General features: G+C 28.7%; 1 protein-coding gene and 1 non-coding gene across 6 annotated transcripts in view; both read right to left on the bottom strand.

Annotated features, from left to right (window-relative positions):
* The window catches only part of kis (chromodomain helicase DNA binding protein kismet), a 149,091-nt gene that overhangs the window by 26,433 nt on the left and 98,406 nt on the right, over positions 1–24,252 (bottom strand). For 4 of the 5 annotated variants that reach the window (XM_076497301.1, XM_076497309.1, XM_076497329.1 and 1 more), the window contains 9 exons: positions 24,040–24,217; positions 20,523–20,612; positions 19,811–19,911; positions 18,342–18,441; positions 17,852–18,021; positions 11,580–11,692; positions 3,087–3,160; positions 1,734–1,945; positions 900–1,107 (listed from right to left, as the gene is read on the bottom strand). In XM_076497301.1, coding sequence (XP_076353416.1) covers positions 900–1,107; positions 1,734–1,945; positions 3,087–3,160; positions 11,580–11,692; positions 17,852–18,021; positions 18,342–18,441; positions 19,811–19,911; positions 20,523–20,612; positions 24,040–24,217 — 1,246 coding nt within the window. The remainder of the gene's footprint in view (positions 1–899; positions 1,108–1,733; positions 1,946–3,086; positions 3,161–11,579; positions 11,693–17,851; positions 18,022–18,341; positions 18,442–19,810; positions 19,912–20,522; positions 20,613–24,039; positions 24,218–24,252) is intronic. The other variant, XM_076497320.1, reaches the window with a different exon arrangement.
* LOC143233875 (small nucleolar RNA U6-53/MBII-28) lies at positions 23,000–23,096 on the bottom strand. Its single transcript, XR_013018370.1, has one exon. It is a non-coding gene; the product is annotated as a small nucleolar RNA U6-53/MBII-28 (small nucleolar RNA).

Raw genomic sequence — 24,252 nt, 5'->3', positions numbered from 1 at the left:
TACTATATTTTAATACTAATGGTAGTAACTGCACTAAATAAATTATTTAACTATATAATGCACCAAAGAACACAACAACAACATGCAAAAAGAGCAAATAATATTTCATTTAAACTTGCTGATGCTTCCCATGGTAATTAAGCCCGACTTAAAATTGACAATTCTATTTACAGAAAATAATGCAATATAATACATCATTTGACAGATAAAAACCTTAGTTTTCTCTTGGTTATAAATACAACAGTATTGAACATCAGAAAGTACCACTGGCAGTTTCTGAAAGAGGATATAAGATGTGGGTGCAGCAAGAGAGGTCTGATTTTCTGTTTAATGGCTCTGTAACCAATTAAAACTGAAAACTATAATAGTTATGCATTGCCCAAGGGATGACAATATTACAGTAGTAAGTAATTAACATTAAATTTCATACTTCTTGGAGCAGTCATAAACAAATTATAATAGAGAGAATGGCTAGAGAGATTTCACTTCTTACACAAGGGCAAATATATATATATATATATATATATTTTACCTTATAAAAGTAAGAACTTAAAACTTATATACTTATAAAGATACGAGTTGTTTGCTACATGTTCATGCTATATTCATTCATATACCATGGTAAAAAAGTACTTTAAATTTTAAAATTGAATGTAACTCACTGAAACCTCAGGGTGTGTGCATAAAAAGATATTGAACTGGTTATATTAAAACAATTTATTAATATTAATATACAAGATGATCTACATTTTAAGTTATATAGTTGGCTAATGTACCTTATTTTTATCCAAACCTACACGTAACACATTGTATTAAGTTTATATTGACAGATTAGTGAAAGTATGTTACATAAAGCATGATCTATTTTGAATACAACAACAAAGATGTTCTATTCTTACTTTGCAGCACCAATGAGCAAGTCTTTATCATGTTTTCCACATTGCCACCAATCTGGCAGATCCATTGAAGGCTGGCACAATTTTAGTCTTTCCTCCAATTCTGGATGAAACAAGATTTCCTCCCGAATCTTGTTAAGGAGATCAATTCTCTGGAGACAACGACTGGCTCGCTCCTCTGAAATTGGTTCCACAATTAACGGAAGTTGAGCTGTAAGCAGAGTTTTTTTTTAATAAGTTTTCTACTATTCAAATTATTTTAAATATGTATTTATCTTTCATATATATGTATATATATATAAACCTCCAGTTATTTTCAGTTCTCCAAGGTATACAAGCATCAGCAAGAGATACTTTCTCTTTCCAGATTTATAGATGTTTCATCATGAAATGACTGGTATTGAATTATGCATAACACAATATTAACAAAAATTCAGTTTTATTCCTGTGAGCAAATGTCACGATACACACACATTTTCTCAATTAGTTTTCACTACTTTACTTTATTAAAAAAATATTATATTTTATTTTATAAAATTCTTACATTAAATATAACACTTTAAAATATTTATTTCAAATCAAACAGCAAAGCATTATCTTTGAACATAGTATTTAGTTAACAGTTTAATAACTGATAGTTAAGAAAGTTACAAAATAATAATTTGCAAGACACATCGACACTGAAAAGGAAAAAAAAAATCAAGAGCCTTTCTTTAACGCTTTTTATTGAAATGAGTTACATTTTATATTTATTAATTAAAAGAAAACTGACATGCAAAATTAAATATAACTTTCTTAATATCCCTAATTTTCAAGTGCAAAGTTAGAAAAACATACCTTCATCATCAGTCAGTTTTCTGCCACAAACTCGCTTACACATTGCATAAAAGGCTTTGAAGTATTCTGTTAGAGTATCATCAAACTTTCTATCCAATCTTGCTACAGCCCTAAACCGATTCCAGACGTATTTCTGTTCACTGCGCTTGAATTCCACACCAAATGAGGACACAGTACGATAAAAATCTGCTTCCTCTCTTCGAGACCATCTGCTTATAAAAATAAACAACATGTTAGCTGTAATTGACTTCACAAAAATCACCTTCTGTTAATTAACAAGTACTGTCTGGTAGTCTAAGATACGCATTTTAGATACAAGTACTTAAAATTTCTCTTCAATGAAATATATAACATTTTATACACTGTAAACTTCTGTTACAGCTTTATAAAATATATATATATTAATTTCTGAACCTCAAAAGTATTTACAATTCATATATTTACTTAACTAGTAAGATAAATACAAGTTTTTAAACTTTAGCTTAAAACTTTCCAATTTTATATAGCAATTCAGTATCTATAATAATTTAACTGAAGTAAAGTTTACTCTTAGTTCAAAGTTAAAAGACAACCAATAAAAAAAAGTTCATTTAGGTTGAAGATCATCAGGGAGCAGCCAAAATTCCTAATAGAAACACAAAATATATTTAAGAACGAAATATTTTTCATAATTAACAAGTACTATTACAAAAGATATTTTGCTCAATAATAAAAGAACTTTTCATATTTTAAACTGCCTTACATAGAAAATGTCTCAACTCCTCTCTCTCTTTCCCTAATATTTTACAGTAATAATAAATAACAGAATAAAATACTTGTGTTTCTTTAAGAAATTCAAATGCCCCAATGTACCAATCAAGTTCCTCCATTATTCCCAATTACCTCTATAGCTACTTCAACTGGGATCTGTACCCAAATGCTAATCTGTATAGAAATGCTAATAGAGCACCTGCCTATGTGTGTTGTATCTGAACCTACTATATAACCTACTAGCTTATGAGTGACGAATATGAACAGTTTCAAAATTGGTGTCCTGAAATTCCAAGGAAGAGATCAAAAACACATTTTAATGCCAGATTCATGTTCATTGATCCTGAAATCTACTCCTAGACTTTCATCATGCTTGGGCAAGCTTCTGGAAGCATTTTAGCCCCCTTGCTAGGGTAGCTATATCACAGAAACAAGGCCATCTAAAGTCTGTCTTCTAAGTTTGGTCTTGCTAGCTCCAAAACTGTGTGAGGAGTTCAAACATAAAAATTCAAACACAATGTTAATTACTATTGCATTATAATTATAAAAATTTTACGACTATACAACCTCTATGTTTGAAAAATGACGCATTTTTGTAGCTACCTTTGCTGAAGTTCCTTTTTCTTCAGTTCTCTTTCCTTGATAGCTGCTTCAAATTTTTCCCTTCTTTCCATCCTCTGAATAAAGCAAAATAATAACCTCTTAATTACTACATTAATACCATATGAACCATTCACATCAGCATGTTAAAAATTAATTTTCATTTAGTACAAAGTAACTTTAATTTTTTCATACCAGAAAAATAAACTGGTTGAAATTTTAATCTCTAAAATTCATCATTCAAATTTAAAATAACAAAACACTAATAGTTTATGATAAGAAATAAATGCATAAATAATCACAAATTCTGTGATGCTAATAATGTCTTCCAGCTTGTAAATAGCACTGCAGTTTCTCTTGATACTCATAAAATACTGTATGAACTTTATACATCAATCACATATACAATAAAAAACAAACAAACACAGCTACTACAAACTAGTACAAAATGAAGCATCATGTTAATATTACACAACAATGCTAGCAATAAAATTGATAATATACTAATTGAACAATTTTCAAATTACCAAATGGTTGGAAAAGTTTTAAATGTCTGTGTGCATTACAATTAACAGTTTGTGCTCAAAATAAAAGTATTCTAGCTTTAAATCAAAAGTTATCATATGAACTGAAAAGTACAATCTTGCCATATCAATTCATGGTGATAATACTTAGCTTTTATAAAAATAGACTGAAAAGTTTATTAAGCAAAATATTTAAATTAAGAATAATTTCCCATAATTCTCGTGTACAATACAAATAAGTAGAAGATTCCAACTAGAACAGAAAATTTACCAATGTAAACTCTTTCAATGTAAAGTAATATTTGCATATTCAATATAATTATATTCTCCCCAAATACTAATAAAGTAAACTTTATATAAAAAATTGAACTGAAAATATTCTATAAAGATTAACTAATAATAAGTTTTCACAAATTTAATTTATAACAAGTTAAAAATGAAAAACCAGTTATTAATTAACAATAGTGTGTGCTTGTTAATAACATAAAATAAGCATACAACTGCAAGCCAAGCAATCTTATTCTCCATTCGTATCACTATTGTTTACACACACAACTACACAATTTTATTTATTTGAAATACAGCTGACTAAACTAACACTTATTAAATGAGTAAAAACAAACAATACTTGTGTTTTGATGTCACACATTATCACGCATTCATTTCCACTTCCTACTATCTGAAACAATTCAACTGACAGATGAACTTTTTTGTTCACTTGCTTGTTTGATGTAAGTTATAAGCAGACAGAAAAAGAACTATACTTATTTTGAACAGTTGTTAACATAACTTTACTGCCATTATCAAAGAGGATGATAAGAGCTACCTCAGAAATTACAAAGCAGACAGCCTCACTTCTGTTGTGAACAGACTAATACAAAAATTACAGTATCATTTCATGAAATATAGATACACTGAAAGAAAATCTAACTTTACTAACATATTAACTTTTTTAAGCATGTTACTTGTTATCTAAATGCTAGAAAGCCTGTGGATTTGGTATACTTCAGATTTACATTGTGCAACATATAAAATTAATTATGAAAGTGACATCAGTGAAAGTCTGCAAAGCACACTAATTAACCAGTTGAAAGGTTGACTGAGACAACTAGAAAAAGGTTATCAATTCTTTCCAGACTGTGACTGGGAATGATAATGATATCCCTTAATTTTTCCTCTCTCATAATTAAAAGCCAGGTAAACTTAGGATAAGACTACTAAATAGCATCTTTTCTCAGCTTAATGTTCTTTATTTAACTTTAGTTTTGTATCACCTTTTATGCTTGTTGTGAGATACCTTGTTGTGAGATACAGTTTAAGCAAAAATATTTATTTTTGTTTTAGAATTTAAATCGTTTTAAATGTTCTTCAGTAAGTTCAATTTTAGACATGCAACCATTTGCTACTTTATTTTACATCTATTGTTTACAGACAAAATTCTTCAGTTGCAAACAACTGCAAAGTTCAACAGTTTTTGATTTTTTTGTGAATTACATTAACTAAATGTCTCATAAAGTGACATAATATACATCTAAAATAGTTTTAACTGAAATATTTATAATTAAAATTCTTTATACTTAAATTTAAAAATCTGATATGCAGATGTGCACTCAACACTTGAAAGATGTTTGCCAGCTAAGAAAGGATTAATAAGAGTACAGTCATATTCGATCACTGTTATTAGTACTGTGACTAAGGGATCAGTACTTGGTCCTCCTCTTTTCGTTATTTTCAATGTTGAATGTTAGGAGCAAAATTAGTGAATTTTGCTGATTGCATTAAACTCTTAGGTATTTATAGCTGTATTTAGGATGTTGAGGTAGAACAGAATGGCTTGGATTGATTGCAAAATTAAGCAAATGACCTTTACTTTTAGTAAGTACAAAGTAATCATATACTTGCTATACATGGGAAAATTATTAAACTGTTTAACTAAAGAAAATGATCTTGGACTGTTGTGGATAAGCCATTCAAACCCTCAAGGCATGAGTTGCTCGTAGTTAAGTTTGCGTACTGATCGTGAGACTGAAGAGGTTATTATTTATACATGAATTGCTACTTAGGTTTCAACTGGAATACTCTGTATAGTACTGAATAGTTTTATTTAAAAGAGAATAATGACTTATTGGAAATAGTTCAGAGGAGAGCTACTAGGATAATGCAGGAGACAGAAGAGGATAGGTTAATATCTATTCTCTTGAGAAAAGAAGGATAACAATCATTGAGAAGATTACAAGATTATTTGGGTAGCTCAATGAAAGAGATTCCCAATTTCTCTGGTCTGAATTATGGAAACAAGACATACACACACTGGTTTAAAATTTGGAAAAAAATAAACTAGTCTTCAGTTAAGATAGTTTTATACACCTAAGAAGGTGATTAAAGCTATGGAATAAGTTGCCATTTGGTAATAGTAAAGGCCAACATCTCACACAACTTTTAAAAAATACAAAATAGCCTTACAAAGACCAAATACTCTTGTTGTATATGTGCTAACAGTTTCTAATTATACAGACTACTCATCAAACAAACATTCATGAATAAACCTGCACATGTGCATATTTTTTGTTATTAAAGATTCTGAATTTTGATTTGTTAAAAATGAGAGCTTTAGAGCATGGAAATATGTAAGAGTTTATCCTAATTCATAATGTAACTTACACTAAACTAACAAGTTTTCAGCAATCTTAACCACAAAACTACTGGTTAACATACATCAAGAAAAGATATCAGTTGCTGAAGTCTAGGATAAATCATCTCAATATGTATATAATAGATAAAATTAATTTTTCATAAACCTCATGAAAATACCTATTTTCAATATTCATACATACATATATTAATTTCATTCTTAATCACAATATAATGGCCTCAGAAGAGTTAATGTGGTCATTACAGTAGTTTTAATTAGAACTCCCATATTTATGATTTTATACAAATTAACTCAAATATTATTAAGTTGATCTTAAAGAGTTGCATATTTTACACAATTTCAAACAAAGTACAAAAACTATACACAAGTTTCTTAACACCAGGGTCATTTATTCTATAGTTGTAAACAAGGTGAGGGTAACAGTTAAAATAATATTTATTTGAAAGTTTTATAAAATTACCAACTATTGTTTGGCTTCTAGGAGACTGTAATAAAAAATGTAAATGTATGTAAAAAGGAACACCCGAATTAAAAAGTAGAGATATTTACTTACTAATTTATAGTATAAACATGTAAACAGAATTAGAGCAAACACACAATAAAAGCATTGCATTAAAATTTAACTTTTCATTCTTCTTCACCAGTTTATAAAATTTATGTGATTACTCTCTTGAATTGCTGACAGATTTTTATAGAACATTTTACTGAATTCACATGCAGAATTTATTCAGTATTTAAAATGTCTGTCTGCTAATAATGGCCAAGTCTCTATTTTACTATCAGTGCAAGTGCTTTGCTTTAACTAAATTATAAACATCAGTGAAATCAGCTTCCAAAAACTGTCTAGTTGTTGTCTGGTTTAATCTTCCAGACAAAATTTTAAAGCAACTTGACTTAACATCAGGCAGACTGCTGGCATACATAAGTTACATTTTTGGTAAAGGGACTTGAACTGTAATCTTAGATAATCTTAGCCCTAACAAGCATGTTAAATATAATGACTACAATGAGAATATGCTTTATTGTAAGACTGTAACAATTACTCAACTAATAGAACCTTATTCAATATCCCACAGATACTAACTTAAAAATCACAAAATTGAAAATTGTTTCTATTCAGAATTGATCATTTTGTTTGCATATGAACAAGTTTTACAATGATGAAATATCCAATTATACTATATTATTGTGGTAATTCTTAGTCACAAGAGATGCAAGTCATACATGCTTAACTTCATTTTTAAAAATCATTCATATAATACAATACATATGCAGATGGGCCATTTCTAGAAAATGGTATAATGTGTTTACTATGCTGTTCCTACTTCTTAGTTTTAATGATTTTTATACCTTTGGTCATATTTTGTAATGATGGATTCAAATTAATCAACAATTATTTAATCCAATATCACAAAAACAATTATTTCAAAAATCATCATAACCTTACTTTATTATCATTTAGCTACAACAAAACAAAGCCATATCTAGCCATATGTTAAAATGGTACATAAATCACTTTAGAAAAAATAAGAGTACACTTAGTGTACTGATATTAATGTCACATGAAGAAGTGGAAACATCATCACTTCCCATTCCAATTAAATCACTCCATGCCAAAAGCATGCCTTAATTTGGCATTACTTTGTTTATGAAAGTTGCATGACAAGAATAACTTGACTGCTTGTTCACTCATTCATTCTACTTAAGCAAGGAACAATATTCCATATGCTTAAAAATCCCCATGGAACAATTTGTTTTAACAAACTACAATCGATCAACAAACTTCACAGATAATAAGAGCTGACAGATACACTTAACATTAGAAATATAGATGTTCAACAAAAGATAATTATCCCAATCAATAGAGTTCATCATCCTTTTATGGTGTTTGATGTCTGGAGTAATATTTACAATTCATAGTTACCATTCCAAAATCAATTTCATATATTTCCAGCAATGCCAGAGAATCTCAACATACTGAAGGTTACTTTTAATGTAATTTTAACAATCTCTGATGTATTTCCTATTATAATACATTGCAGCCAACATAAAAAATGTTGAAAAGTGAAAATCTACACCTTCAATGATCTGGATATGAAGTTCATAAACTGGTGTTCACAGATGGTAAAAAATATTTGAAAACATTCTCATTATAGGAGCAATTACAAAAAAAATTATATCCTTTAAAATCTAACAAGAGGAAAACATATTTTAAGGGTCAAATATTCCAACACTCCATTTCACAAACACTGTGAACTTTACATAATTGAAAGAAAACTGTTTGTTAAGAAACTCAAAGGTATTCAAACCATCAGAGATTCTGCCATTTTGATGTTAAACATGCTGTTTCTGGTTAATAGATATGTAGTGGTATCATTTGTAGAAATGAGTACTGTCTTTAAAACTAAAATTTCAACCAGATCCTTCAGGTTGTGGTTGCCAGAAATTGAGCAATAATTTCTCACCAACCTTCAAGATATGGAGATGTGAAATAAGAGAACAGAAATCTTACTGGATGGTAAAAGATGGACAACATCCAAAAGAGAGGCAATTTATCATTCTAGTCCACAATAGAACACATAATTGATTTACACTACTATGAAAATAATTAAAAAAATATGGAATTTGCTTTATTTAGTGCATGACCTTGAACAATTTCAAGTGTCATAACAAGTAGTAGTATTAATATTCCATAAGGTAATTTTTCAGAAACAGTTCACAAGGTAGCCAAATCAAATGATATACCATCCCTTGTGAGAAATCTAAATATCTCTTCCCATTGTATGTCAAAAGTCCTCTACCTTAACTATATTTTTCTGTTTTTTGCTTCCACCATAGCAGTCTCTGAATGGAAAAGTAAACCTGGGGAACTATAAAATTAAAAAAAAAAAGAAATGTACTAAACATTTAGAGTTAGAAAATTGATCACTGCCTATTACATCCTCTGGTTGATAAAAAATGATCTCAAAAGAAACTGGACAAATATTTGTTTGATAGTAGGATTCTTGTAGTCAATAAACAATTCCAAACAAAATGACAAAGGACAGGACAATCAGGAAAAATACAATAAAAAAAGATGAAATTCATGAGTAAATCCTTTCTCATTGCCTTAAAATGATGTTTGGCAAGGGGTTTCTTTTTGTCATAAAACACAATCCACAATTCTATTCCACGAGTGTACTGAACTACATTTTGATGGAAATTAAAAAACTAAACTAAGAAACACTTTGTATAATTTCTGCACAAAATATCAAGATTTGGAAATAGCTGGGAAAGCACACCAAATCATTTTCAGAACACACAATTATTATTTCAGGAAAGAATTATGCATTATTTGACTGACCATTGTTCTGAAACAATAAAAAATAATTGGAAATTCTTTTCTGTAATCTATAAAGTTGGTACATGTTATGATGACATGCATGGGAAAATATTTCAAGTTAAATACCTTATATCACTGTAGTTTTTGAAAGACAATTACACACAGGCAATAAATTTCAATACTTATTGTGTACTACAATAAAAATAAAACCAATATTTGAGTTAGATGTAAAGCAAGTCTTGAAAATCATCCACTTTTAAAACTGCAACTCTTAGTTTCCAGTTCCATAGTAAACAGAATGAAACATTAACTTCTGTACATGTAAAAAATAATACAGAACTGCATAAAGTATGTTTCCCTCTCAGCTTTTAAAGTACTGCAAATTATTAAAAAAAATTCTCACACAAATATTAAAAATATCACTCTTAAGAAATGATATATTTACAGGTTTAGTTTGCAAGATAAATCTTTCCCAAACATTAAAATATTTATATTTTAATTAAATAAAATCATTAGAAGATATTGAGCAGGTATTAAGAATTACTGAGTTTCAGCTTATTCTGATGGAACAACAGTAAAATCTTATTAACTTTAGATCTACAATGTTGAGAACAACATGCAGAAATTTAAGTTTTTTTCAGAATTGTTGCTTACTATGCGAGTTGAAAGAAAACCAGGATTAGTGAAAAGAAGTCAACAAATAATGAAAATATCAATTATGTCATTAAACATGGCAATTCAAGAACATTTCTGGATAATAAACAACACACTAAATCAAAAATGTATAGCTAAAAAAATAGCTTTTAATGAGGTAATTATCTTAGTTCTGACATGTGGACAGATAAAACTGAAACTTACTGAACTAATTTGTGATAATACAATATACAGATTGGATGAATATATACTTGGTCCATTCTTCAAAAAGCCAGTTTTAAGTTCAATACCAGTTAGTTTGATTATTTTAATTAAAGATTTCTATTATTACACAAACAATGTTTGAACATTTTAATATCTAAAGTATATAATTTATACCAATAAACACTATCTTTATTTTAAAAATTCAGTTCAAACTTGTTTTACAATATACTTTATAAAATATCTAGACTATTTTATTATACCATCATGCAACTATAATTTTGAAATGCTGTTCACAATTTGAATATTAATTTACTTTAAAAAGTTTTACAAACTAATACCTAAATTTCAAACTTTAAAATGAGATATAAAATAGGTTTAAAAATCCAATACATTATCTTAAGATATACAGCTACCTAACCTTCAGAACATGCAATATACAGAACTAGTTCTTGTGAGCAAAGAAAAAAAAAAAAAGCAAAAAAAAGTAGTATTTAAGCTTTGTAATGTGCTGTTAAAGACAGCTTGCCATACCGATAAGCAAACAAGAATTAGTAAGAACATATGCTGCTTGGTAATTCGTTCCAGCCAAGAGAAATACAGAAAATTTCAAACACAGAAACAAAGAAAAGTTCCCTCACCATTGGTTCATCCTGGGTGACAGGATGGAATTAACAACAGGACAAAAAATCTGTAAGTTTCTTAATCACACACTTTTAAACAAATATAACACTTTTAAGATGTGTTCTCTACATTACTTTTGCTAATAAATTTATACAATTAACTACAAATGTTTTAAGTAGTCAGTAATCAATATTAACTTCTGATCAAATGAAGCTACCTATTGATCTGAGCTAAAACAATCAACCCAGTAACAATTTTTAATAACTTTAAATACATCATGGTATCTACAATTTCAAAATTTATTGAAATCAAAATATAAAATATATGTTGGATTCTGTATGTTCTAGTTCCTTTTTCATTTCATTTTACAGTAATGATAAAGATTTAAAAAGATACAGAACCTGAAAATTTCAATTTATACCAGAGTTTATGAAATTTCCATGTCATACAGAAATTTACTAAAACCCAAATGATACATAGAGAATATTTTTTTATTTCAAAAAGAAACTAGCACTTACCCTTGCTCTTTGTGCTAGTCTTAGTTCTTCTTTCTTGTGTGTTCTCTGATAACTTGTTATGACCCTTCGTAACCTGGTATTTAAATCAGAAACTGTAGGGAATGCTAGTTTACCTGAAAAAATAGTGAAATACAAGTTTGTAAATTGTTGATTGAAGATTATAAAATAAATTATGGTTCACTACAAGTTAAACAGTAACAATAAGAATGTTATTATTTACAGGTCATAAAGAAAACTTGTCACTATTGCTCGTATAAGGTTTGTAATTTCACATTTAATGTTTAGGTGATTGGGAATGAATTGAGCCATTTTTATAATCCATGGCAATTCATCTTATCACAATGAGCTTGCTTATTTTACATAACATAACCTCGTAACCATTATTCAACTATGGTGTTATATTATATGTACTATGACTATGAAAGTATTTAGCACATCTAGCTGAAATTTAGCAAGCTTTCAGTAAACTTTGTCTCTCTCTCTCTCTGAGTGTGTGAGGATATGAATTTTTGATTAATTATTTTTATACAACTTTTTCATTAATTATATGGTGTCAGTGGTGATTGCTCCAAGTAAAAAGCGAGTTTCATGTTAAGATTAAAAAGTTTTATTCATCTGAAAACTTTCAAATTTTGTTTGCATAATCCCTAAACCTTCTAAATAAATAACTTTTTTTTCCACAAAAGGTTAATTTTATTACTTTCTACACTATAACCCTATACAAGGTTGGTCAATTTCACCAACCTTATAATCACCATAGAAATGATATGAAATAATTCTAAGTTATTCGTCTTTTCTGAAATGAGTGGAAACTAACTGAAAACCAGAAACGTTTATCTTAAGTAGCTTAAAGTCTTTAACAATATACACCTATTTATCATCATCATGTTTCACCTGATCTAACTCTAGTCTTAAAAACGTTTCCTACTTTTACATTTAAGCTACTTTTATAAGTAAACAAATACACATCACAAACAAGAAAGTACACACTTTGTTGCTGTTGATGACACTTAACCCTACTTTTTATATTAATGGTAGTACTGCATTAAATAATTTTTTCAATCAATTAAATAATGCACCAAAGAACATAGAATAAGAATATGCAAAAACAATGTCTCATAACTATAATAAATTTTCCAGTTTTCTAACTATGCAACAAGAACCATTATAACTTCATTTAAGATTCTCAAAGTGTTTCACATGAGAATTAAGCTTGAACTGAAAGTGAAATTGACAATACTCTTTGTCAATGTGTCAAAACACTGCAATGTGTCATTTAAGATATAAAAACATTGGTTTTATATTAGTTACAAATAATATATTACTGAAAGTAAGAGAAGACTATATGCAGTTTCTCAAGGAGAGGATGTAACAGGTGAGCATAGCATGAAGGATCTGATTTTCTAGAGGCTATAAAAATTATGCTTTGCCTGAATGATGGCAATATCATGCTAATTGATTTATGATAAATTTTGTACTTCTTGGAGGCATGGTGAACAAATTAGGAGAGAGAGGATGCCTAGAATGCAAATGCCCCAATGCCTCCAGTGAGAAAAATTCTCTTCTTTTAATATTGCCTTATAAAAATAAGAACTTAAAACTTAGTATTAAAATATGGATTATTACCTATGTTTTTACACTATATTTAACAGGAAAAGGAAGTGGTGAAACTTTTGAAAGTGACTCACTGAAACCTTGTGACATACAGAAAAGCAGATACCTGAAGTGAGATGATTAGTAACATGTAGAAATCAGACAATGTCTTATAGATATCACAATTTTTCTGGCTTTCTAACTATCTCATATAAGAACTGTAAAAGGTTCAGCTAATCTCACTGTTGTGCTTCCTGTGGAATAAGTTTGAACTGAAAATGAAATAGACAATTCTCTGTATATAAAACAATGTATGATAGTTCAAAGCTTTGGCTTTATTAGTTATAAATAACATAGCATTGAATGCCAAATAAAACTAATTTGTTAAAAAAAAATACACAGTAGTGGGATGTAGCAGAATGGGCCTCATTTTCTATTTTATGACTCTGAAATCAAATGAGATTGAAGGTTAGAAAAATTATGCTTTAGCTGTGTAACAATTATATAATAAATAACTTGCACTGGACTCCATACATCTTGGAGGGGTTGTAGATAAATTAGAGAAGAGAGGCAAAGCAAATGTTAATTCTTATACTAGAGTAGGTTGAGAATTTTTTAATATTTCCTTATGAAATTAAAAACTTAAATATTCTTAATATTTGACCAATCAAATGCATTTGATGTCAAGTTTATTTGTGCATGTTAATAATAAAGTAATTTAATTAACTTTTGAATGTAACTCTATAAAAGGTCATGACATTCACCCTTTGACTTATCCAATGCAAAAGGGTTAACAATAAACTAAAATATACATAATGATATGCTAAATGTGCCAAAATTAATCTGTGACTTCTCTACTCTAATTATTGTTTACTTTATAGCCTTCCATGTCCAAAAAGCATCAGTGAATCACAAGAAATTTACTAACATTCCCAATTTTTCTCAGGTTAAGAACATAAAATGTAATATTTAAAGGCTTTTTCCATTTTACTTAACCCATGAAAACCATATATTATTAGTCTTTTTATGTTAAATAGAAGCTAAGTACATTATATTAAAACGAGTTTGAAGTTTTACCATGCTGTTTTCAGTCTATGCTGCCACGTCTAATGGCTCTGTAGCAGTTTCTATTATAAAAGCCTCGTTTTATCAAAAAATTGCCCTAACTACACCAGTCCTCCTTAAAAAGGCTTTCAAAACTCATCCATTATATAAGGACAGTAGTTTGCAGCACTCACTTTCAAAAGTATAGTTGCACAGAAATCCATAATTATCACATCTGATGACTTCAGCAATGTCTTAAAAAATTTCTTTCCTGAGCTGCTTGGGATATGATTATGACTGGAATGTTTATCTTGAAGAACCTGTCTTACTGGGATACTTTAAAGACAAAGATTCCTCTTGATTATTTTGCACACTTGCCCACAAAACACAAGTAACTTTTGCCACTGATCTTTGAGGCCATGCTATACTTAACATGGCTGGAGTGCATTGTACTTTAGGTCTCTATCTAGATGTTCCTTTTTTCCCAAATTCATTTCCTTTGCATTCTAATGCCATTATGAGCAAGAAATATCCCCATCTTAAAATTTCTAAATCTCTAATTTGAACAATCTTTATTATCTAAGTATATAAATATTTTGCACAAAAAATGTCCAATGCATGCATAACTTCTCACAAGTGATAAGACTAAATGGCAAACTATGTCAAAATGTAGTTCTGATACACATTACTCCACTGTAACTATTCATCAGCTGTCCTTGCCATGATTTGTTGACTTGAATTTTCAAAATCATTTTAACCCTATGAGTACACAATGCACAAGAAACAATCTTACCATTACATTTACTAATTTAGTTAAACAAAATTATTACCACTGTTTGCCAATAAACGTAGAACCAACATGTAATTTATAAACCAAATTTTGATATACATTTTAATTTCCTAATTTCAAACAAATATTTAAACAAGTTCCGAGAAGTGACATTTTTAAAACTGTATACGTACTTCAGTTAAAAGGCCATGTAAATAATAATATTTTCGATGCATTTTGTTTTACTCTTTGAATTACCATTTATGTTTTAAAATGCATATTTGAAAGCTACACAAATTATTTTTTGAAAAAAAAAGGAGGGGTATTGAAGTATAACCTCTAAGTACATGGAACCTCAATACGTAAAGAAAGTGCTGAGCTTATTGCTACGTATTTTTTAACAAAAATAACTAAATATAATATTGAAACCTTAACACCTTAAACAAAAAAACAGTGACAAAAATTGTCATCACTTTACAATCAATGAATATACTATTATTGTATACAGAATGATACACAGTTCAATAACACTTTTGACAACTCTGAGCTTTCTTTAGATATTTTCACAACTGGTAAGATTTTATAATTACAAGTATTTTGTATACAAAGAGTGAAATTATTTTAAACAAAGATTTATCATTTCTGCATTTTACTTATTTACACTCAAATTTTGAATATTTCAAGTATTATTACCATTAAGCAACTAAATACTTAAAATTAATAGAAAAAATGAACATACCTTTTTAACATTTTGTCAAAAAAAATCTCCTTTTCATTATATTCTTAACTTTAGTAATAACAATATAATTTTTAAAACCCTTATATGTTACTGAATTACACTAAAAGATTAATTAAATACATTTCAATGAAATTATCATCAAAAACTATGTTACAATTCAAATTTTTTATATTTAAATTATTATTCCTTTATTTGAAAAGTAATCTCCAAAATATTACTAAAAATTTTGAAGTTTTTATTTGTGAAACTATGCAGGAATATGTTAAGATTAATTAAAAAAGAAAATAATTAAAAGGTGTGTACAAATTTCTATTTCTTAATTTTAAACAATTGATTGAACTGTATGTTAATGATAATAGCTAGTTATGAAAAATAAAGATTTATCTTTAAAAATATTCTGATATTTATTTAAAATGTTCTAGAAATTATGCAAATGAAATGTGAAACTGTAAGATAATAAATATTTTTATTATCAAAATGAAAACTGCCTCATAGGTGAACTATTTAGTCTAAGTGAGTGCAAATACGACATAAAATAATGAAATTTTTATTAGAAACTAGTAGAAAAAAAATAATTAAATATTTTACTTTACTAAAACTACATACTTTTACAGAAGTTGTTGTCAAGTTCGAAACAGTTTCAGCCACTGGTTTTATCACTAAAAGGAAATTTAGTAAGTGTCGAATAACATACTTCTCTGAAACCTATCATTATTTGGCTATTTGTAAGTTTTTGTATTTTCATATATAATTAATTTTCAATATTTTCTGTTCATTTCTTTTATTTTGTGCTAGTATTTATTGCATAAAATGCCAATGGGCATCCTTATGTAATATTAAAGTATCATTCACAAAGATATTTTAGTTTATGGCAGGATGTTACACTCATGTATTACACTAAACCTCATGAACAAAAGAAAAATTTGGGTTATAATTTTAGAAAGATATTAAACCCTTCTGATATATATTTTAAAACATAAATAACACAATTAACTAAGATCTAAAACAATTTAATTGTCTATCTACCTAATATAGTTCCAAGTGACAAACAACTGAATACCAGCAAGGATGAAAACAGTAACGATGTCAAGTGCAGTGTCATGAACTTTCAAAGGAACTCTGGATGTCAATTTGAAAATAACTATTGGGAAATTGTAGTTTAAATTAAGTTGTTTCTATTATCTATAAAAACCTACACAAATAAACAGACTTTGTAGAAAGTGAGCATTATTTCTGTCAAGAGATTTATTTTTCCTTTCTTGGAAGTTGCACAAGGGAATTCAAAAGAAGGATGTTTAAACAGAATAACTAGCCTTGTTTTTCTCCAGAAAGATGTCTAGTACATGAGAAGAATTACTTTAGGTACACAGACATAAAAGTTAAGGCTTGTGCATCACAGGACAACAAAACATAAGACTGAGATGTGTTCGAAAAGTTTCTTTTCTTTCTTAAAAGAATTAAAAAAGATAATAAAACACTGTATTATAAAAATAATTTCACTGAGATAAAATGATAGTAAAGTTGCTTACTTAACGTCTGAAGGTAAACTTAGTAAAACCTTTTGATGTGCAGAGGACCTGTAACCACAGGATTAAATGTGTGTGGTGAAAACTTGTATATATGTGGAACATTAAGATACCTAAAGCTGCTAAGATAAATAAACTGTAATTGTATGTTACAACCTGAAAATTGTTGCAGTTAGAAGATAAAGTTTTATACACAAAAAACTTGATACTGATTCAAGAGTTTTTGCAAACATAGTATGAAAAGTATTTTCATTTGAAGCAAGAAAACCCCAAATTTTTACTCAGACTCAGTGAGGATGTCATAAATTCAGACAAATCTTCAATAAAAATTGTTCTTGTGCATATGTGCATACATGCAACATGTTTATGTTTATTAAAAGCTTGTCAAATTTTATCATACACTTAGTACATTCAAGAATTTTAGTATATATAGTTTCATTGTTATAAGGTTCATTAAAATGATAGAGCCAGTATAAGATATAATGTGCACTTGCCCCTCTGCAAAATACAGTGTCATACAAAATACCTATTGCACTCACATTCATACTAACTCTTTCTTCTATCAAACAACATATATGGGGCCAAACCTTTATGTTATTACCTGGTTCGTCAATTGACATACTGCTGACTTCACCATTCTCAGGAAGAGGAACCAGTTTGGGAGTTTGAGCTTCTGAAGTGAGAGTGGCTGTAGATGAATCATCATCATCCAAGAAGTCTTTTTCTCCTCTATCTTTCTGCATTACTTTCTCAAATATATCTTCATCATTACTGCAAAAATCAAATAAAGAAAAAATAAATATTAATTCAACCACTCAGACCTAAAACATATCAGTAAATTGGATTCTTATAATAAATGCAAAATAGTTCAACTCTCTAAAGATAATCATTCAAATACTAAGCTTACACAAGTATATCCCACATACACCTGTAACTTAAGAAAAATGATTATAGTAAGAACATTAAAAAAAACTTTCATTAAAAATGTCACATCTTTAACTTTGCAGAATTCATGAAGCAAAGAAAATTTTCAAACTTGTAGATTATTTTCGTTTATCACTTTACAATCAAAGCCTTCAGTCATAACTTACGCAGTCATTTCAGCAAGAAGAGCAGCTCCATCTGGTGGACCACATTTTCCTAAAAAACACAAAGCTGGGTCCTGCCTCATGACATTGTAGCGTTCATATCCTTACAAAGAAAAAAAAACAATAACCTTGGTTATAAAACTATTTATGAAAATCTTATTTTTTTTAGATGATTCATTTTAATACATACAAATAGTTAAAATTGCAATTCTCATTACAAAGAATATTTTATTCTACAATTACATATAAACACCAAAGATTACAAATATTTAGGAGATCACTTTTCAAAATGAATACAGCAAATACATAATCTAAAATCAACTGATAGTTGTACATCCTTTTTATTAACATGCATTTGAACAAACTGTACTCATTTGCCTCAGCTTTCCTATGTACAGCTCAATATGGTACATTACAGAATATATGGACAATTTGTTTTTACCTCAGTAGAAAACAAAAATCTTTTCAAAAGCACCAACTGTTGCATAGCATCCTCTGTCTTAATTTATAGACTACAGCCAACTTCTCTGTAATGAAGTAATTCTGCTTATGAAATGTCATGGGCTCAAGCACAGTGGACTGAAAGTGATTGCTAGAAGAATTCCTGAGATGCTTGTTTGGGTTAAAGTTTAGAACAGATCAGTCCATGTAAAGCCATGGTAATGAGATTGATGCACATCTTCATGAAATAGTTGAAATCTCATCTATGTACAACAGAAGCATGATAAGACTGTAATAGTTGTCTCTACAAGAGGAGTTTGTGAATTTAAGATCAAACCTGGGACTAACATGTGATAATCAGTAGCATCCAATTTTGAAGAGTAGAAGCCAAATGATTTTGAGTACAATCCCAATGGTTTTTATGCGATGCTGTGTCACCATAATTATAACAATAACTTTCAACGACCACCAATCAGCCTCTTTAAGCTTATTGTGGAGTTTCAATTAATACAAGAATCCCAGGTGCACTTGAAAGTCACAAAAACAAGTTTGACAAGCCTTATTATCAAGAAACAGTCTTTTCCAATGAATTTATAGATATGTTTGGCCAACTCCTTAAATTTTTGTGTACTCTTTGCCACTTCAAACATGGGGAACAACATTTTGGTTCACAATTCAAATAGTATTAATACAGAACTGAGACATCATATCAGTATAGTGAGATCGCATTACAGTTCCTTAAACACCTTGTCACGTACTTGGGCCACATTCAAAATATGTTAACTTATGAGATATTTATATACTACTTGTATGAAATCATATAGAAGTATTAAAAAAAATCAAATTTAACAACATTCTGATTTTTCTCCAATTCTTGTAGCAAATACATATTGCTCCAATTATTTTCATAATTTTAAGCATTATAGAATATTTCAGATATATTAGTTTAAATTATTATTAAATCTGACAAGAATGAGGCAAACTATTAGTGTTTGTTTTTAGTGAAAAAAGCATCATAAAAATAAACCTACCATGCTTGTAAACACCAATTAACAAGGATTTATCTGCTTCTTTGTCCCACCAGGGGACAGGTGGTTCTCCATCAGCAAAGGGTGTTGGGATAGGAATATCACTGTACAAATATACAGACATTTTAAAACGAAATAATTAAACTTGTCAAATATAATAATGAAGATAAGAAACATAAATAGCACTTTTGAATCTACTTTTTGAACACTGTGACATTTGTTCTTATCATCTCAAGTGCCAGTTATTTGAAAAACTGCCCTATACTAATAAATCAAAATTTCTCCATATAATATAAAACTTTTTAAATTAACACATCAATAAGCTTAAACAAAGCAACCTGTGTGTTCTAAAATGACAAATTATAGTAGTTAACCATATGTTATTGGTCATGTACCAGATTAAACAAATATCTTATATTAATAGGACCACAGTATCTAATTTTATCCCAAGCCATAATCACCAGTATATTAAAATATGAAAAACATTTTAATTTATTCTGAATTTTGTCTTACTAACACAAATTTTAATATTAAAGTACCTTTATTGACTAACACCACCATTATTAAACAGAAAATTTGTAGTTAGTAAAAGAAAAGTGTTAAACATTAATCACAGTCAAATATTACAGTACAAAAACTTAACACAAAAACCTATTTACAATAAAGTAGAACAAAAATTGTTTTAAAATGAGAGATACAGGTATTACTAACTGACCAGGATGGAAATCCTGCAGCAACAAGCTGCCACAGCTCACCAATAACCTCATGCTTCAAATAGTAGAGAAGCCTCACCCTCAACAGAACTCTAACAAGGGAGAAAAAACACACACAACACACATCAAATTTCTCAGCTCTTGATATTAACTCTCATTACTCACTATTGCTCAAGAATATATTTTACGAGTCCCTCAATGAATTTTAATACAATCTCTAATCCACCATACATAATAAACAACAATTATTACCTGAAACTGATAAAAACCAGACTAAATAAGCCATATTACAAGTGCTTGGATTTTTTTTCCAAAACTTTGCTACAGTAGTATACATTGTTCTTACAAATCTACAAGAAAACCATCACTTATCAGTGAAACAAAAACATGAATGTCAACATAAATGCACATTAAAACAACAAAAATTTGGTTAATTTATTTTTGGCATTTGTTTTACTAACAGTATTTTTCATACCCACTTTTGCTGTCAAATGAACATTCCAAAAATTAATTATGAAAACATAAGGTATAAACTGACATTTTCAGTTAATATTCAAATAATAAAAATGTACAAAACTTCAATGTACAAATACTTTACAAATGCTCTCCTTTAACTGTATAAATTACAATGGATTAAACTTTTGAATAGTGCCTGTGTTGAACATAAATGCTTTGCTATAGGTAATAAACAACAATGGTTGTAAATCATTTCACAGTGCTCAATATATGACCAACACTTTATCAATAACAGACGTGTCCCACTTAACATAACTTCTTCATGCATGTCACCAATTTGTAATGTCATGTCCCCCTGTGCATGGTAAATACATTACACTTTGAGTCATCCTGAAAAATTACAATTATCCCTCTCTGTCCAAGCATCACTAGGTCATAAGGAGTTGTTTACTTACATTCAAAATGTTATCAAACTACTTTTTCTTTATGTTATACCAATTAGTGTAGCATAAAATATTAACTAACAGTCCATATTTTAATATAAGTTTTAAGTTCTTAATTTCATAATGCACTATTTAGAAAAAGTACTAAATTTCTCCTAGTGTGAGAAAGACATTTTCTCTCTAAGCACACCCTCTTTTTTAGTTTATTCATCACCCCCTTTAACAAGTACAAAATCTAACACACAAAATTAATCAATATAAAACTGTGATTGCTCAGACAACCCATTATTTTTACAGCCTTCAAGTTTCTTTGGTTACATAGCCATAAAGTAAAAAATCAGACCCATCCATTCACATCCTCTCTAAGGATTTGCTAATTCTCTTTATGTTTAATTCTATATCACCTAAAAGTATTAAAAAGCCAAGGTTTTAATCTATCAAATGATATATTACTTTCTTTCCTTAATAAAGAATTGTCAGTTTCTCCATTAATACAAACTTCATTTCCATGGAAAAGATAACAAGCTTGGATGAACTTGTAGCACTTATTATCACACAGTTAGAAAGCCAGAAAAAATGTGATAATTAGAAGACATTGTCTGCATGTTGAATGTTATTATTCTACATTCTTTGATGCATTACACAATTTAATAAAAATAACTTAGTGCAGTACTCCAATTTCTACTCAAACAGTAAGGTTAAGTGTTACTGATAGATGACAGAAAAAAAAAATCTAGGATAAGTACTTTTATTTCTTGTTTTTTCTAAATATATTTATTACCTTGAACTACTAACTAAAATGTAAAAATATGGGTTTCTTTAGGTTAGATTAAGTAAAATATAAAATAATAATATAAACATTTTTCACAAAGCACACAAAGGAAATTTAAGTTTTAATAGATGTAAATTGTAACAAGTTTAAAGCTACTTAGAATAAACTAACATTGTTACAATTTAGTCATTTCCAAAAGAAGTAAAAAAGGAGTACTTCAGATTGTGTGTTGGTGGGGGTTACAAGGTCAGTTAAAATGACCAAACTTGTACAGAATTATGGTCAAGCAAGTAACAGATAAAATACAAAGTTCTACTGACAAACAAAAAAATGTGAAATGTGTTTAGGAGGTATTAGAGATTATACAATGGAAATCTAAGATTTTTGAGATAAAGTATTTTTAATATTAACATAAAAATCACACAAACTACTCAAAACAAATACTCGGTATATTCACAGATAATTTTTTAGTTTATTAACAATATTTCTTACAATTTTTTGTATGTGAAAGACTTGCAATGTTTACTGAATGTCTGTTGAATTTTGTGAAGATATATTTACATTAAAAATTAGTTATATCAAACCCATGAGGCCTTTAAATGAGTACAAATAGGTCATGTGGCCAGTAAAATTGACCAAGCCCATGTTCAGAAAGTGTATTTCAATGAAATCTATGCAGTATATACAGAGCCCATTGTTTCATTTTATAACCACTTAGTAACAGTTTTATGCATGATTTATACAAAACTATGTGGAGAAAAACAGAGTAAAATATTAATACAGAAATGAATAAAAGATTAGCACAAACTACACTCAGTTCAAACAATAAGAGTTTAACATCACTGAGACCACTATTACTTATCAAAGTAATCTCTCAGTATTAGCATGGCATGACATCACTGTGTAGTAAAATAAATATATGCGAGATATCAACAGCAAGGATTACAAAAAGTTACCATTATGCCTAATTCACATTACTTACAATTTCACCCTAATTGTAAACTAGTAATTTTTTATTGAATTTCTGTGCAAAGGTTTCATACTTATTTGTCAACATATGTTGATCATTAACTTCAGGATTTTATTAGTCATTATGAATGTTACCTAACTAACAACATATCAGTTTCAACTCACTTGACAGTATTAGTTACAAAATCTAAAGTACACAACACCTATATTTTTAAGTTGATTGCAGGTGTATCTTTAATTCCTTGTCCATAAAAAAGTAAGTTGTGTTTTAGTTTCATGCCTATATTTGTATTATTAAGCTACATTTTATTATCTTTGAAATTTTATTAACAACTGAAATTCCTCTATATTCACAAATACAGAACAGTAACCTGGAGACCATAATATAGCCGCTTCAATAATGGAATTGTGTTCTAAGTCAGTGAGAAGAATACAAGAATTACTCTCCTTTAAGGTTTTACTTATAAACTGTTTGAAGGTGCAAAGTATATACACGTTTCTTTGATTTTGAGATTATATTCAACTTTGTGTTGAGAATATCTTGACAAGCAGCTTTCCAGATATTTCAATACTACAGCTGTATTAATTTTTTTTAAATACAGCAGTTTATTTTCATATATCACTCTTATTTGAACATTGCAATTAATGTTTATTAGCTTTATGGTTTTTAATAACTTGGCTTAAGAAAAACAAAAATACATGACTCGTAGAATCAGAAATTTTTCATACCTTCTACAATTTTAATAGTTATTCCACAACACTCAGAGGAAATTGTTTGGTGTATACAGTTTAGAAAAATGAATGATTATTAGCAGATGTCAAAAAGAGAAACAAAAAAGGGGGGAATGGTTTGCTTGCCAACAAAAAATATGATCCTACTTGTTTGCATGTCGTTGAAGATGTTTCCTGTAACCTATGTCATTAAGTAGGAAGTCAGGGTTGTATTTATCATTTCGAGCCCAATCTGCCCATGAATCATCCAGTGTATTAGGTGAGCCTCTTCCATCTTTCCTAAGTTTTCGACCTTTTCTACCCCTAGGAACAGGAGCTGAAAGACCTAAAGAAAATCATATGAACATCAATTATCTTTAG

The sequence above is a fragment of the Tachypleus tridentatus genome, chromosome 1 (assembly GCF_004210375.1).
Source record: "Tachypleus tridentatus isolate NWPU-2018 chromosome 1, ASM421037v1, whole genome shotgun sequence".
Lineage (NCBI taxonomy): Eukaryota > Metazoa > Arthropoda > Merostomata > Xiphosura > Limulidae > Tachypleus > Tachypleus tridentatus.
This window is presented reverse-complemented; position numbering and strand designations above follow the sequence as displayed.